Source organism: Cylas formicarius, unplaced genomic scaffold (assembly GCF_029955315.1).
Source record: "Cylas formicarius isolate icCylForm1 unplaced genomic scaffold, icCylForm1.1 PGA_scaffold_6__28_contigs__length_40554024, whole genome shotgun sequence".
Taxonomy (NCBI): Eukaryota; Metazoa; Arthropoda; class Insecta; order Coleoptera; family Brentidae; genus Cylas; species Cylas formicarius.
In genome coordinates this window covers 4,854,461-4,871,311 of record NW_026844347.1, presented here as the reverse complement: position 1 = coordinate 4,871,311, position 16,851 = coordinate 4,854,461, and the positions used below count along the sequence as shown (strand labels likewise).

At 34.1% G+C, this 16,851-nt stretch overlaps 1 protein-coding gene across 2 annotated transcripts in view; it reads left to right on the top strand.

Moving 5' to 3' along the window:
- LOC132703348 (cerebellar degeneration-related protein 2-like) overlaps positions 1–16,851 on the top strand; it is a 111,519-nt gene that overhangs the window by 49,572 nt on the left and 45,096 nt on the right. The window contains exon 1 of one of the 2 annotated variants that reach the window (XM_060672540.1): positions 8,095–8,445. The exons of the other annotated variant lie outside the window; for it this stretch is intronic. Within the exon in view, the coding sequence (XP_060528523.1) occupies positions 8,379–8,445 (67 nt within the window). The 5' untranslated portion in view covers positions 8,095–8,378. Of the gene's footprint in view, positions 1–8,094; positions 8,446–16,851 lie in introns of those variants that run through there. 2 annotated transcript variants of the gene reach the window in all.

Sequence of the window (16,851 nt, the reverse complement as noted above, 5' to 3'; positions counted from 1 at the left end):
ATCGTGAAGAAACTGATCAGAAAGTCACGTTTCGTTTTCTTAGACGTCACATTGATTATAAATGTTAATCAAGAAGAAAATTCACAATATCGTCTTTTAATTCCCAAATTCTTTCAAATACACTTAACCAACGAACTTTTGAATAATACAGGATATCGGAATGCTCAGCATGTACGGACTCCAAAAACTGTTGAAACTGGCGATGTAATAATCCTCTGGAACGAATCATATTTACTAGTTTAACAACAATATTAACTATAAAGCAGATTTACAGAGAGCATCCTGATGTATAAGGCAATGCAAAAAAAACATCATTTTCCGGATACTTAGAATTAAATTTCCCAACAATTCGTTGATTGATTCCAACCATATTAGGGGCACCATCTATAGTTACATTACATAACTTATCAATAGGTAAACACATTGTTCCTTTCATTGACTGCAAGTTCTTCTGTAATTTCAAAGTGAGTAACTGCGCAGTATCGCTGATATTTGTACTTTCATCCATGGTAATTGTGAAATTAGATTTTTATCAATATTTTCAATTCTCTCGTTCTTTTTGGGAGAGACAGTGACTGAAAATCATTTTTCTTTTCAGGGCACATAATGTCGTACACATCTATCATGCACTGCTTTATAAAATCTCCATCTGAAAATGCTTTATTAGATTTAGCAATATTATAAGCCAACACATAACTGGCTTTCGTAGCGCATCTTTGAGAATGATTAGCTCTCTGAAATAATTGTTGTTGACATGATAAATTTTTTATTAAATCCTTCGATTTAATTTTTTCACCTCAAACGGGCCGGATTAAACCTTTCCACGGCCCAAACACTGACCTATGCTATAGAATATTTTTCCGATCGATCGATTCAATTTGATTTTCTCAGTTAAGTTCTTTTCATTCGACCATGAATACGTCAGTTGTTTATTTATCATCTCTTCGTTATTGTTTACTATAGACAAACCATGTAGACAGAATTCCGCAAAAAAATAAAAACCACTCAAGACTGACAATGCGATAACGTGACCTGCGAGGTATGCATAAAAAATCTCACACTTCTAACGAGCTATTATGGTTTTAAATTGACGACCATTTAGGTCGTACTTTTACTGCGTTAAATTTAATTTCCTTGCGTGGTATTTTAATATATGCCTGCGGGAATCTCGTATTTCTTTATGTTTTAAAGGATTTTTTTTCACCGTACTTGTTTTTTGAACTAATTTGTTTTGAATGAACGTCCAAACATCAACTGTTCCCATCTATATCGACTGTTTCGTTTACCTAATTTTAAAATATAAAATAAATATCAAATTCGTTAATTTGGAATAATGAGATTTGAAAACACGATCCTAATAATCTTGATTACATAGTTACATAGCAACAAAAATAAACCACAAAATAAATAAAATTCCGAAGTATAACAACGATCACAATAAAATGTGACTGTTCAACGAATATTAGACCTATTTAATATTTTTATTGTAATTGATACACGACTCGTTCTTTATTAGAATACATTTTAGAGGCGCATTTGTTGCCATAAACTTATTAAGGAACACACTGATCTACTTTATACTCAACAGAACTTATAAATGGAAAATGGAAACAGATTGAACAAGTTTGATAAACGCCATTTTTGATTTGGCACGAAGCGGATATTCTCGGTAGATTTTAGCCACGGATATCGTTTAGCAATTCTGACGGTCTCATATTTGGTCGCTCAGAGAATATTTTCGTGCTTATTGCTGTAAAAAAGTATAGTGTGCAAGACTTTGATGAACTTCTTCAGTGACTTTCTTATTAACGACTCACCCACGCGTACCAAATCAAACTCATATATGCTATGCTCATAGTATGCTATTATGGCACATTATTATTTTTAGATTGAATGAAAAGGAAAGGTCTCATCAGTTGTATTCAGTTATATTAGTAAAATTTTGGTCTACGCTCTGAGAAAAAAAAAACTTTCATCCATTAATTTTTCTCGAAAATTACAAAATATTTGACATCTACATATCTACAGCAGCAGCATCATCTGCATAAAAATGAAGTTAAAACGCAGTTTTGGGGCTTCTAGGACAAGTTTGTATTCTGCAGAGACGTACTTATGAAACCATGAAAAATACGCAAAATTTTCTACAACTTAGCCTGGTGCGTGTACTTTGCTTAAATTGACTATCCCGTTTACATACATAAAAAATGAGACGTACTCTTTGAATCCTTTTTTACTCACCGTCTTTAGTAAATTGCATTAAGGGTCTTAAAAATTTAAATCATTTTATACAATTAGAATTTTTTACGAAACTGTTATAAAATTACAGTATTTTAATGACGTTCTTCACCTTGTACACATTACGTAATTTGCTGAGTTTCGCTATTAATAGAGACGTTGCAAGTTATGAAATTTTCACTAATTTAACACACCCTGTGCCATAATAAGACTTCGGTGGCAAAATGCGAAAAGCACCTTTAATTTGTCTCCATTCACTTGTTTTTAAGGACGGCATTATTAAAATTCTCCAAACAATATAAAAGTAAAATTTGCCGATGTTACTCTGAAAAAAAAAATCTTACTCTTGTGAAATAATTGCTTAAAACCTCGCTTCAAAGTACCGCGGAATAGTGGAATAAGTCACAATATAATTGTTTTGTAGGCGTAAGTTATAACAAAAACTGCTTCAAAGTTTTTACGTTACAGCTGAAATAAATTAATTTAGCTGTCAGCAATATCATGAATGTGCTGTATAATATACTTTTCCAACTGCCATTGCTTTTTGGGTCGATATTGGCCACATTGCACGAATACATTCACTGAATGACGCGATGAATGCAAAACCACCATAACTGATACAAAATATCCATCAGTGTTTTAAATCCACCGGAAACATTTAATCGCTCCCAACCTGTAACTAAAAGACCGGAAACGCCCTGGTTGACTCGCCAAAGTGTTTAATGAAGCTGTCGATTTAAAGTGAGAATGTGCGCACGCCTGATTAGTGCATAGTTAGGTATTTTAGAATAAGTACCCGAATAGGAGTGCAGAAAAAATTATTGTATGTAGGGTATTGCAGGAAAAGTCATTTGTGATTCATTTTAATTAGTTCTTACTCATCTTTCTTCGTTTCTCATATACCGTATACTGACTTAAAACAAACAGGTTTTCCCTAAAATCTGTTTTGGTTGACATCATTGTAGTAACAACATTTTACCAACTTGTACTGCCAAAATAAAAACTGAAATAGGCATAGATCATGAATTATCAAGAATCTACTCTATATCTGTTCACTTCCATATCCACAAAATATAAATAATGTTTAATTAGTGTAAAAATCAAGATATAAGCAAATACGATCCAATGTTGTCTGTTCTTTAATATAAAATTTTAAATCGAAAAAGTATGGTATTCGGTAACGAATCGAGAGAGATAGAAAAGAATTATTCGCATTATTTTCCCTTTTACCCGTCCAAAATGTTCAAGTTTGTAAATATCAACGGCAGACACTTTCCAAGCTGCCAATTTCTTTTCAGACAATGCCGGGATAAAGATTCATTTTTGCGTGACCGATTGTTTTGCAGATAATTACCTCTCGATCAATTCGAAATATTCACAGCCAGTCACCTATCTAAATTTCCGTTTCATCTCGAAACGTCGGGCTAGACATTTTTTGAATGTCAGACGTTTCGTCAAATTAGGTGAAAGGAATTTAAAATTTGGAGTGGCACGAGTTTGCTTTAATTGATTTAGTATCTGCATGGTCAGATTCATAATGATGAAAATTTTTGGTGGTTGGTGCCTCGCTTAGTAAATATCAACGAAACTTTATCAAGGAAACAAATTGTTTACTTTTATAAATTGTAATAAATACATTTTAAATTTTTTTCCATATAATATAATCATTCTATGCGATTTTCGATGCTCCTCTGTTGAGGAAAGTAATTCTCCATCTTAGCCTATACTGTAATAATTTGCATCTCGATGAGCATTTTTTGATCGATCGATCGGATTAGGACGGATGTACATTGCATCTTCATCGCATGTCACCAAAATTTGTGGACGCGAAATGATCAGTATCATGTCCTATGGAGTTGTGATACTGATTTGATACGTCCTCTTCCATATTGTATCTCGTATGTGTCGATTTCTCCCGATCATCGAAGTCAAGGCACAGTAACTCGGCTATATCGGCAAGTAATTTTTATTTTTCACCTATAAGTGGAAATTGTAAAAATCTTTTAGAATTCTCTTTCCACAATATTTGTGAAGTAGCAAGATACGCAAACAAGATGCAATATCAGCAAATTTTAGAGGATATGTATAACACTGTCCATAAATTTATTGTCAGCAGAGAACGGCGCCTATTTTTTGTGGTGTGTGGTTTGTGAAAAATATCGATCGTGTTTAAATGTCAATGTGCAAAGCCGGTGTTTTGCAGAGAAGCAATAATAAACTAACCAAAACATATAATTTTAATTGGGTCTACTCCAGAGGAGGATAACTGGGATAAGAATAGGCATTTACGAGGCATTCCAGGATTGACAAGATTAATTAATTGTCTTACTCAAATATTAGCAAACCATTTCTATTCGACTGTTACTTGACTTGGCTTCGGATACAAGTTGCAGTAGTAGGCGTGGACACTTTAACATTCTAAGCTCATTCGAACTCATCAGGTTATTTAGGGTAAATAAATATTGTTTATTAGAAAACGTAAATTTATTAACAATAATGCTGTTGTTATTATGTAAATTATCTATATTATTCAATTTAGTTTTCTTGATGTAGAAATTTTTAATTCTATTGTTATATATTGTATAAATGTTTTAAAATATTATTATAATATTTGACCAACATTTTCCTAATACGCTTACTGCCGAAGATCATTCTCATCTCTACGAAAATATTATAGCCACCTGAGGCATATCAATTTTTACAGTAGGAGGGCCACTATGTTATCTAATATTTATATGGTCATACTCCATGAATGTGAATAAAAATAACATATATTTTCCAAGTATGTTGGACTACTTTTTAAGTAACTAGATGCAAACACTATAGTTTTTTGAAAGTACCTAAAACAAGATGAACCACAATATCATTTCGTTATACAAGCTCCTTCTCTGCGCCTTCTTGGTGGTTATGTGGATTCATACGCTCAGCCCGAACAGAGTAAGAGGGTTCGTGGGCGAGGCTAGCACTCTCCCCAGTGTAAAAAGGCATCAATGCTCAAATTACTTCAAGTAAAGTCTCGGACAACGGATTGAAATTTGGAAATAATCTAGCGAGGAAACGGACAAAACGATTATAGTCACACTGGTTTGACGAATCGAAAGCTGGGATAAAACATTTTGGAATATGAGATATCGGAGGTCATCATGGAATCAATGATAATGAAGAAATGTTTATTGCTGTATGCGCACAAAACTAACTACGGATTAAGGGTTTCTGGTTGTATTTCTATAGACGAGATGTTAATTCGCATTTGATTGGTAGACCTGAAAAAGCAAGAATAGCTGACGTTATAGAAATACTGCCGCAAAATTTCATTCTAGAAGATTATATACAGGCAATAGAACAACTTAACAAAAACAATAAAACTAAAATGAAAACGTGATGGAGGATACAGAATGGAAGAGAAGGCATTGAAAAAAATTATGTGGACGTTCTGACGACTGGCAAAGAATGATATTTAATAAACGCGAACTAACAGTAACAAGATTCAATATGCAGATATCTATAGGAAAGGCAGAGTCCTAGGTAATGCAAGAGAATCCATTAAGAAGTAAACTTGCAGCGCACAACAAAGTTTGAAATGTTTCTATTTGGCAAGGGAAATAACAACACACAGAGACTAATCAGAGTCTACCGGAGAGGTGAATTTTAGAAGAACAAATACGTGACCACTGAGAGCAAGGTCTATAGGACAGAGCTGAGACCAGTGCTTTAGAGATGAGGATAGAATCGCCGAAAACAAAGGACAACAGAGATGAAAGTGTTAAGAAATGTTCAAGGGCTAAGACTGAGAGATAAGGGATAAGAAGTGAGACCATACGGGAAGAACTCCATTTGCAGGATGTGGTACAGTTGGGACGATTCTGGAAAAGTTATATAGATAGATTGGACAAGAACAGATGTGCAAAATGGATAAAAGACAATAAACCCAATAAAAAAAGACCTCCTAGTAGACCTTTTAAAATATGAAATGAACCCCTCACAGTAAAGACCGAACGCCTGCAAAAAAACCAGACCATGTCTTACGAATAAGACAAAGAGGGGCCCTACTATGGTCAAAACTGATACGCCGCAGGCGACATTGATATTTTGTAAAGAGTACAATGGTTTTTACGTGTACAGCCTCTACATTTTATCTACTAAGCTGCACTTAGCGCCATTCTCTTTCTAAATAGTGATTTCCACATACCTAAGTCGTTTTTACAGAACGTTTGACGCGATCTAGGCATATTTTGAAAAAATACTGCCATAAAAATGCCTCATTTATACTTATGGACGATCTGTCAGCGGCCATGTTGGTTGTTGAATGCCGAAATTTAAAATCTCGCAGATGCACACGTTGACCGGACCTTTTTTATTTTTTTGTGCATACCATGTTCCTATATTATGAGCATAGGCAGGTCCTCTATATCTCTAGTACCTATATGGATTTAACCGATCCACGAAACACACTAAAATTGAATAGTTGCACGCACCCAGTTTCTAACTGCACCAAGCTATCGAGAAGAAATAAAATCCACTGAGGGCGAATTCCGCTTCTCAATAGCAGCAGGAGCGGTGCGGAAAGGAGTGAGTCAACTTATAAATAGTCCTGTAAAACTTGATTAGTTAATATCGCCGCGTTGTCTGACATCTTCCAGCTAGTGACACGATGGGATCAATATAAGCAGCCATGCCCATAGGTGCTGGAATGATTCTATTCATGATGTGGACCCCGCATTAAGATTCATCACCCCCTGATAGTTGAATTATTCGCGGCGTTGCCAAATTGCATTCACGAATATTATTTTATTGATTTTAGAATTTTAAATGACCAGAAATCATCGAGGCTTATTTTTTTGTACTGAACCACCCTGTATATTGTTTTTTTTATTTTAATTAAGAACATATGGATTGTTCAATAACGTAGTAAAAAAACAATATGTAAATTTACTTTTTTCAATAAGTTACTCAATTACAGTTTTAAATTGGTAGTAGTAAGTTGCTAGAACTAATGTGTTGAAAACAGCAAAGCAATATCAAAAAAAAAATTAGATATACATAACAAGATTCGACTCTTAACGCGATCAATTTAGTGTTCCAAAATCTTCAAAAAGACTTATGATAATGTAAAAAGAAGTATAAACAAAATACAAATATGTGAAGATATGGCATTAAAAAAAAAAAGAAAAATCAAAATGATTTTTAACATTGAAGTTAACTTAAATAGCACTCAGTATTAAACTTGTGGGATAAATAACGATATGTATAAAGCGTAAAACTCAACAAAATGATCATTGAAGATTTTGAACTTTATACAAAAATCCGCGAAGGTTTTCCAATCAAAAGTGGACAACAGATTCGCCATAGCCTACTTCCCACTAGCAAACTATTAAAAATTTTAAGTTTAGAAATTACTTTTTCCACTCCCTTCTGTAAAAAACCTAATCTAGCGTGCGGAAAGTGTCATTTTTAACACGTCAATTTCATTGTCCCACGGGTTTGAGAGCAATCGCAATTCGTGTTGTTTTTGCAAAAATGCCCCCAAAAAGTAACGGTCAAAAAAAAGTATAGAATGCAACACGCGTAGTAGGCTTCTTAAGTCACTCGTTTATGACTCGAGTTCCGTTTACCAATATAATATACTATTTTTTATATGCAATTGGTATTTTATAATTGTCAGTCTTGACCACCTTCCCATTATCATTTCAAACGTATAATAAAATGTTAGCCACTGAATATGTGAAATTAAAACCCAGTTTCGTCATATTCGTTTTTTGAAAATTTCCGTAACCTCGTGACTCCGGCAACAGTGGCAACCACCGCCCGCCGTCTCCGGGCAACCGCCTTGGGTCGTAAACAGATCGCCGCGACGCCACCGACGTCCGGCGAAACAAGTGAGCGCTGCGTTTTCGCAACTTTGGTCGCCGCCCGCGATCAGCTGTCGCACTTGTCGTGCAGAGTTGATTTGATTAATTTAGTTCTCGGACAACGATCGTCAAACGCGACGGTGTCGACGGTTTCCTTTTTTCATCGCTCGATTTCTTTCTCGTATTGCCATGAAATTATTAACGATTTCGTCTGGTAGTTAATTGAAGAAAGGGTTGTTAACGCGAAAGAAATTATGTTGTTTTTGTGAGTGATGCCCGCTGCCTTTCGTCACGATGAACACCGTTAAAGGATTAGGGGATGTTCCGCAGGACGAATACGCCAGGAGTAGAATGCTGGAAGGTAAAATAACAATCGTCAATCGATTAATTTAGTCCGGAGGGGTTCTGCTGCAGCGCATGCAATTTTTTGCCAGACGGGGATAGCGACGTTCTGGCAGGCGGATTTTAAAGCAAAATTCGAGGGAAAATCAATATCTTCTGCTACCAGCATAAAGGGAAGGATACAGCGTTGCCGCAGCTGGCGATATTTTGAAATCAAATTTTATTGATATTCCGTCAGGAAATATGAATAAAATGAAAGTAATTTTGGTACCTATCACGCCAATCATCAATTATTGGCATGAAAGGAATAAATCATGTATCTACTCATACTTATAACCAGCCACGGTGTTCCTGTTAGTGACACAGAAACAAAACCAAAATATACGTATTCAACTTTCAATTTATGTTTATCGTTCGTTAAAATCTTTAATTTTTCCAGGTTCAAACTTTAATTAGATAACGTGTTTGTCCGCAGTTATACGTCAAATCGACTTTCTATATATTTGATAGAAAAGCAACAAAACCGATTTAATGGGCCAATTTGATCGAATATTAATATTTGTCGAGTATTGAGTTAAATCATTGTTGACATAATGCCGCGCAAAAACGCGAACCTGAAAATCATATATCTGGATTAAAGTGTCGCAACAGGGGTCGCCAGATTTCCTGGTCGAGCATTTAATTACCCTTGTTCAGTGATTGGAACCGATTGCGGCTGTCGCTCACTAAAATAAAACTTTTTGTGGGTGAATTCAATATTAAGATTTCGAATCCGTGTAATTCAGTAAAAACAATTACAACAACGTGACAACACTGCTAGCACCCGATTTGTGATGTGGTTCATCGTGCCAACATGCACCGGATATCACACCAGACGCTGTTTTGAATCATCCTCCCATCCACGTTCCTATTGAACGGGTGCACAGGATGGCTCAAGTTGGACACTTTTAAAGGGAAACAAACTCTTCTTTCGAAAGGAGAAAGGCGAAAATTTAAGTAGAGGTGGAGGACTCAATTTGTGTATAAACATAATATTATTTGTTACTATTTGTTACATGGATTTGTGTTAACGTTTCAGAATGTTTTTCGAAAACGTACAGTCTGGTTTGTTTTGTTGATTATTAGAGGGTATGAGATAAAAGGAAAGATACACGAACAAACTGAGATATTAAATCTACTCTATTTTTTTAAATCTTTTATTTAATGGCGGTATTAAGTCTTCGCAAACTAGGTTGAGATAGAAGATACAAACCATTGCAGTTTTTATTATCTCTGATCACTCGGTGTCCCATTTAAGAACCGAACACTCTTGTAAAATCTTTGTTTATGGTTCGATGTTGATAAAACAAAATTTGTTGGATAGTTCTCTGAAAAATGCACCAAAACTTTGTTTTGCTTATTGCTTCAACTTAAAGTCATGGCCAACTGAGACTATTTAACAAAAGAGAGAGAAGAGAGTAGTGCTATTCGAGACTTTTTAAAAATAAATTGGCAACGAATTCTTATTCAGATGTGATTGGAACCCAACTATGCCAATTTTTATAACGTTTCAATACAGGGTGTTTGAAATATCGTTTCGCTTAAGATAGATCTCTCAAAAACGCATTAAAACATTATTACTTCAACCTGAAGTCATGGCTAACTGGGACTAATTTTTTATGCCAAACATTGACATAGGCTATTACAAATTTCTTTAAGAAAAAAAAAGTGTCGAATTCTTATTCAGGACTATATAAAACCTAACTATACTAATTTCCGTAAAGTTCTATTACAGGGTGCTCGAAATAGCGCGGGCGTTAGCTTAAGAATTATTCCTGTAGAATGTTCGTTTATGGTTCAATTTTGACAATCCTTTTTGGTTGGATAGATTTCACTGAAAGACACTAATGATTTTCTTAAAATTAAATATCTATGATTAGAGAGGATTGGATATGAATGAATCTGTATTTTTTTTAATTAAAAAGGATTTTTAATTCTCATCTAAAAACAACATCAAAATTGGTCGAAGTCGGTATACTGTTTCCTTTGTAAAACCAAGTTTACCGTGGAGAACTGAATATTCGACAGTCAAATTCACTCGCTAATTTATATTTTAATATTGTTTACATTATATACTAACACTAGAACACTAACATAACTTTTTTGAAAAAATGTCCAAAAGTACTTCTCGATTTTCTGCTTCCGCTGTGTTGTGTTAATTAGCCATGACTTTACTCCATGCTAGACGAAAAAACCGTTTCATTTCTCTTTAGTAAGATCTGCCCGGCAAAACAGAATGATCAAAATCGAACCATGAACAAAGATTTTGACAGTGTGTACAGTGCTTAAGTGCGACACACTGTATATGGAGATTAAAACCTTGCGCTGTATCTGAGCTTTTAAACAAAATGCATTTTTGTTTTTCCTTGGGATTACAATATAATATAACACTCAATATTTTGCTTTTTACTAAACATCTAACGGAGTGGAAAATGATTTTTTATTGGTCATGAATATATATGAAAATTAATGAATAAAATTAAATTCTCATTGAATTGAGTATTAGTTTTCTTATTCTCTTTTCGAAGTAAAACGTGTTGAGTGCTATATCGAGAGTAATACAAATAACGATTCAGCTTTACATTTATATTTTGAGCGGAATGAGGACAGCGAAAAAATTACATTTCAAAGGGTGCGTCATAATTTAAATAAATATGGATTAGCATTATGAATCATTTGGTAAAAATTACAGCAAAGAAGAGAAAGGGATAAAATAGATACGGAAAATAAAATATACAAAATTCGAAAAAATAATGTAGAAGAACTTAGAGCAGAGTCAAAAAATGCTTAGAGCAATTGTACTTAAAAAAGGAATAATAATTAAATCGGTGGCCAACTAAAAAAAAAATATTTCTGTTCTGTATTATATATTATTAAAACCGCACGAAAAAGATCAATTTTTTGATATACTGTGATACAAAGTGTCCCATAAAGAAAATGTTAGTTTTGATGTTATCGAGAAAACTAAAAGATCCATATATATCTATTTTTAATTACGCCACGATATTCTACGAAAAAAGGCACAAATCTATTGAATTTAATTTTTTTTGTCTCCATAAATACCCGCCTGATAAGAGAAAATAAATAAATAAAACTGAACTGAGAAGTGTCCTGCACTCTCCCACCCAGTGTAGTTAGTAGTTAGGTCTGATACCGTCGTTATATAAAATACTTGAAAAGAGAACAGGGCGCGTCCAGTAATCTTATCATTTGGTCTATACCCTTTGATACTATTAATTAATACGGATTATTCAAACGTGACGCCGAAATTAACAAAGCCACAACGCTATATACGTCGATTTATATTTGCGCGTCCCATGTTCTTTTTTAGAAACTGACTGACTAGCGAGCGCGGCCCTACGCCTTTATAGGAAGCTGCGCCATCTCGCGATAGGGATAGAACATCAAAGATTACGAGGTTTCGTTTTTGGTCAGTATATGTGAATCATTCTGTATAATCTCTTAGTTGGGTGAGAATTGGATTAAAAAGTTCTTTCGTTTTTACGCATTTGTCGGATTTATGCTTTTTTGGTACAGAGAAAACGAATAATTCTTTCTAACCATGTCTATAGATTTAACTTATACCAAATCCCATAATAACCCTGAACAGGTATAGTCAAATAGGTTTCAAAATTTGAAAACCTTTTTGTATCAAAAGTGTACTTCTTTTAGGTATTCCATTCCGTTTAAAAAAAAAACCTGAACAGTGCTGCAAGATTTATCATGGGGATGCAATGAGCGCGAAATGGAATATAAAATTTTATTTCTAAAGCTGCTTCTTAAATTTTTCTGTTACTGTAAAATTTTTTTAATGCAGATATCTAACTTATTAATATATACGTTCCGAGAAACGGAACACTTTTCCATTGTTCTTGTCTTTACTCTGCTTAACGGAGCTCATTAGCCAATGGTGTAACAGATTATTAATGAATATAATATAATATGATTAATAAAAAATGGACGTTGCACGGTTAAAAATATCTAAAGACGAAAATCATCATCAATGAACGAAACGAGATTCCCATAGGAAACATAAAACTTGATTTGTTTGATTTACATTTTTATGCACTGTATTGATAGCGAAATTCGCACCAACGCCACTGGTTCAATGTCACATAATAACCATAAAAAAGTTGTCGAAAATAATACGCGTACGATGCAGTAACAAACTGTCGGTCGTTTAATTATTTAGCTTTTAATTATATGATTAACACAGCAATTTGGTTGTTCAGAAAACGTTAGTTAGAGGAAGGTATGGATTATATACAATCTTTCGATGAACTGTATTCGACCGAAGTTTGGGAACTTGATCTAGGTGGGTGAGTGTTATTGTTCAGATGATTTTGTTTAAATTTACCCAAAGAATATAATAAATCGTGAAAATCCTACATACAGCAGATTCGTAGCAGAGTAAGAGTGACCAAAACTACTTCTTAACACAAGTACCCAACGACACAATTAACAATATCATCTTGTGTATCCCTATCCCAAATAAATAAATCAATAACTCATAATATACCAAAATGTTTAAATTTATTTTGAAATTATAATTGGTTCTGGTAAACAAAAATTGGTTTTGGTATTTTTTTTTTATTTGTCAAAAACAATGTCGTCCAAGAACGACGATAAATGACTCAAAATTAAAAAAAAGTACTTAAAAACAAAATAAATTTGAAATGCTTAGTTATAAGGCAGGAATGGTCCGTACTAATAATATCGCAATAACTTGATTCAAATGTCGAGGTACCCGAATTTCAACCACTTTTTACTATAAATCTAAATAATACTGTTTTCAAAAAGCGCAGCAATTTACAACCGCTGGATAAAACTCCCCCTAGTTTATTTGTTTCAAACGAAGTAGTTCAACAAACAGTTTTTTCCGAAAAAATTTTGTGTTTTCTCACTGCAGATGCATCCTTTCTAAATTATTTTTACCCCTATCACAAAGGACTTTGATATACTTTTAATTACATCTAAATGAAGCAATAATAATGGGATTTTAATGTCAGTCCAGCGAGGCTCATGTTCGTCGTCGCTCATTGATAACCGCTCTTGAAAGTTGTGCATCACTCTTAAAATCATTTCGGTCAGTCGGATCATTGATGAAAGGCGATGTATATATAGTGCGAGGTTTCTTAGCGTACACTTTACACTTTAGTCAATTTCACTAAGCAGAGATCTTACAACTTAGTTGTAAGGAATACACTGTATTCCTCGTCATGTGATTTCCCATTTCAGCTACTTTTTTTTTTTTTGAGGCACTACCCTAAGTGTATTTAAAAAAGTGTCTTTTAAAAGACTAGAAGAAAATTGTTTAGCTCATCGTCCTACTTTTCGAAATAACATGCATTTGATGTTTCTTTAGGAGATAAATGTATATTCGGTAATAGTCATTAGGGCTTAGTATTAAGGAAGTCGATTAAGAAAAATTGTATTCTAGTCCTTTTCTCTTAGATTTGAGAACGATCGTACTAAAGAAAACTCGTAATTAAAGTGTCGTTTATGAAACTTGTTACATAATATGCTATTCAGAATTAGCAATTAGATATTATACGCATAATATTCACTCTTCGCTAAATCATGTACAGGGGGTGGATATTTAAATTATTATACATATGAGAAGCGGCAACCCTGCATACATTAACCGCTATGCGTCACCTGGTAAACAAATTTGCGTAACGTATTTAAAGATTGATTTCGTCGCTTTGTGTGGCACATTCTTTAACCGCACAAGGCAATGTCGTCGATAAAGTATCTAATACATACGCAAATTGCATAACATTATAAACTCGCGCAAGCGCACTTTTTCGTTTTCCATTAATTTATAGATTCAATGTACCGGTAGATTTGCGCAACTCCTAAAAATAACCGGCTCTCAAACTGGCCCGATCAAAGTTTATATACATAAAAATGTTTAAACAACTTTTGCATAATTTATCGATGTTGTCGCGTTTATTTAAAACAAATACGTTATGGTGACAGACAAATTAAAAGTTGGGAGACTATAAATTACCATTAAAGAAATGAAAAACGCCAAGGTTCATTTCGCGTTCAAACTAGTTTTTTTAACTCTGTTCATTATTTGGTTTTGGAAGCCAGCCCCTAGCATGTCATTAATGGAATCAAATTTGCTTTTTTCAGGCCACTTAATTCCGATCTTAATTTTCAAATTTGCTGTTACTAGTTGCCTTTTTTTTTAAAATTTATTCAACTGTTGAATGATACTACAAGTACTTTTTATATTCGATATAAAGTAGTACTTTTCAAAATTTGTGTTTGATATTTGTCAAACCATTATTACGCTAAAACTGTGTCAAGACAGAAAATATATTTACACTTATGATTTTTGATTTCGAAATTTAAATAGCTCAAACTCAAACCAAAACTATAGATTACTATAGGCTTTTGACGATCCCCACCAATTTTTTGTTTATTTAAAAACGTAATTGTATTTTAATGCTCAGCTCATCCCACCACTAAGATCTGGAAACATGGATGATCTTAAAGGGTCTGTTGTTATGGCCTTCACGATATCTTTCGGTGAGATGATATTTGTTTTGTGTGTTAAAGTAAATTATGCTAGTGATAATTTTTCATATAACTTCTAGAAAATGTAGACGTTCATAAAAACGGTAACATTGTTCCACCCTAGAAGGCATTGTTTTAGTTTCATTATGGAATGATTCTGGCACGATTCGCGCATTAGGAATTTAATTATATAGAATTCATACTGCGCATGCAATAATCATCTTAGAACCGTCCACAAAAAGTTCTAAAACGAAAGGAACCAAGCTAAATATTTTCCTGCATGTACATAAACTTTCCATACTAGGTGAGATCTCGATATATCTAAACGCTGTATGTACTTTTTGCAGTAATATAAAAACCCTTTTGACAGTTGGAATTTTAAAATACCAAAGATAAATTAAATAATTTTAAACGTTTCTTGTGTATTTTTTCTTGCATATGGAATTCGCTATCCGATATTAAATGGTTTATAAATGAATAATCGTGAAAATGTGTTTCCCTGGATAATTGAAATAATTGATAGTTACAATTAAACCTAATAGCCAAGGAACTCTCATAACTTTTAATAATTCGCTATAATAGTTTTCCTTCCCACTTCTCACGTTCTCGTTCGCGGGGCAACACAAAGGTCACGACAACAAGGAAAAATAATTCAAGGTGTGACTTTTTGCGTAGTTGGTGCTTTATATATCAGAACAGTTCACCCGACATTCAATCAGTCTATTTTGAACTACAGCCGTGTTCCATCTCAAAATGCGCTTTGCACTAGTAAATTTTTACCAAGGAAGATAGTGTTTTTTGTAAACATCGCCAAGTCTGAAATTGTACTTTTTAATGGCTCAATTCCAACTGTATACATATTGATATTGCAAAATCCGCGAAATCGAGTTATTTTTTTAAGCATGTGGCATATAAAGGTCAAAAGAAACTTACGTTACCAAAGCCACCAGGATTAGAAAGACAGCAGGGTCATTTGGTACCACATTTACAGTGCCATTCGAAACTCCCTGGGCCTACCTCGTCTCCACCTCGGAAAGTGAAAAGTTAATCCGAAACCGTCCGAAAAGAATCGAGCTATGGACTGCCATGGTACACAGATAGCTCCAAAAACACTCTGTATAATATTTTAGAATGTCATTGAGAAACAGGATGATCATTTTTTTTCTTTCGCTAAACAGTCTTAGAGGCTAGAGCACCCCTGCTCTAAATGCGCGAGAGTCAGAAGGCACTCGCTGCATAAGGAGAGCATAATAAGATTAGTATATAATTACCGATAAAATATCTAGGTTGGTGTCAATTACTAGGGGTCGGGCATTCGAAAACGATAATGCAGAGTCCCATTAGATAACGAGATGTACATCGGCCATTGCAAACTCGTACACATTTTGCACAAAATCAGACTCTCGGAAAATGCACAGCTGAGCAGGGCAATGATCCCATCAATATCACTATCAATATATGATACAGTTCTTACTAAACTGAACTAAAAGATGCGTCGTTTTTTTCTACTCTAAACTACCCAGTTATGAATTGTTTAGGCATGCGCAAAGTGTCCCTTTAAGACGACAGGTTCATTGAAAATTATGACGAGCATCTTCCGGCATTTTCAGTGCTTGGGAGCATTCGAACATATTCGAACAACACTTTGATAAAGTTCCTCAGTCACTCGTTTATTAAACACTCGCTCCGCTCGTACCAAAACAAGCTCATGTCTAAATTGTCGTTTATAAAACTTGTTACATAAGAAACTATTATAGATTGTAGCGCGGCCCATATATTCACACATCTGTATGTTACAGGGACCTCAGGAAAAAAATGAATTCCTTAAACCCCTAAATAAAAGTTCGTTCGTTATTGT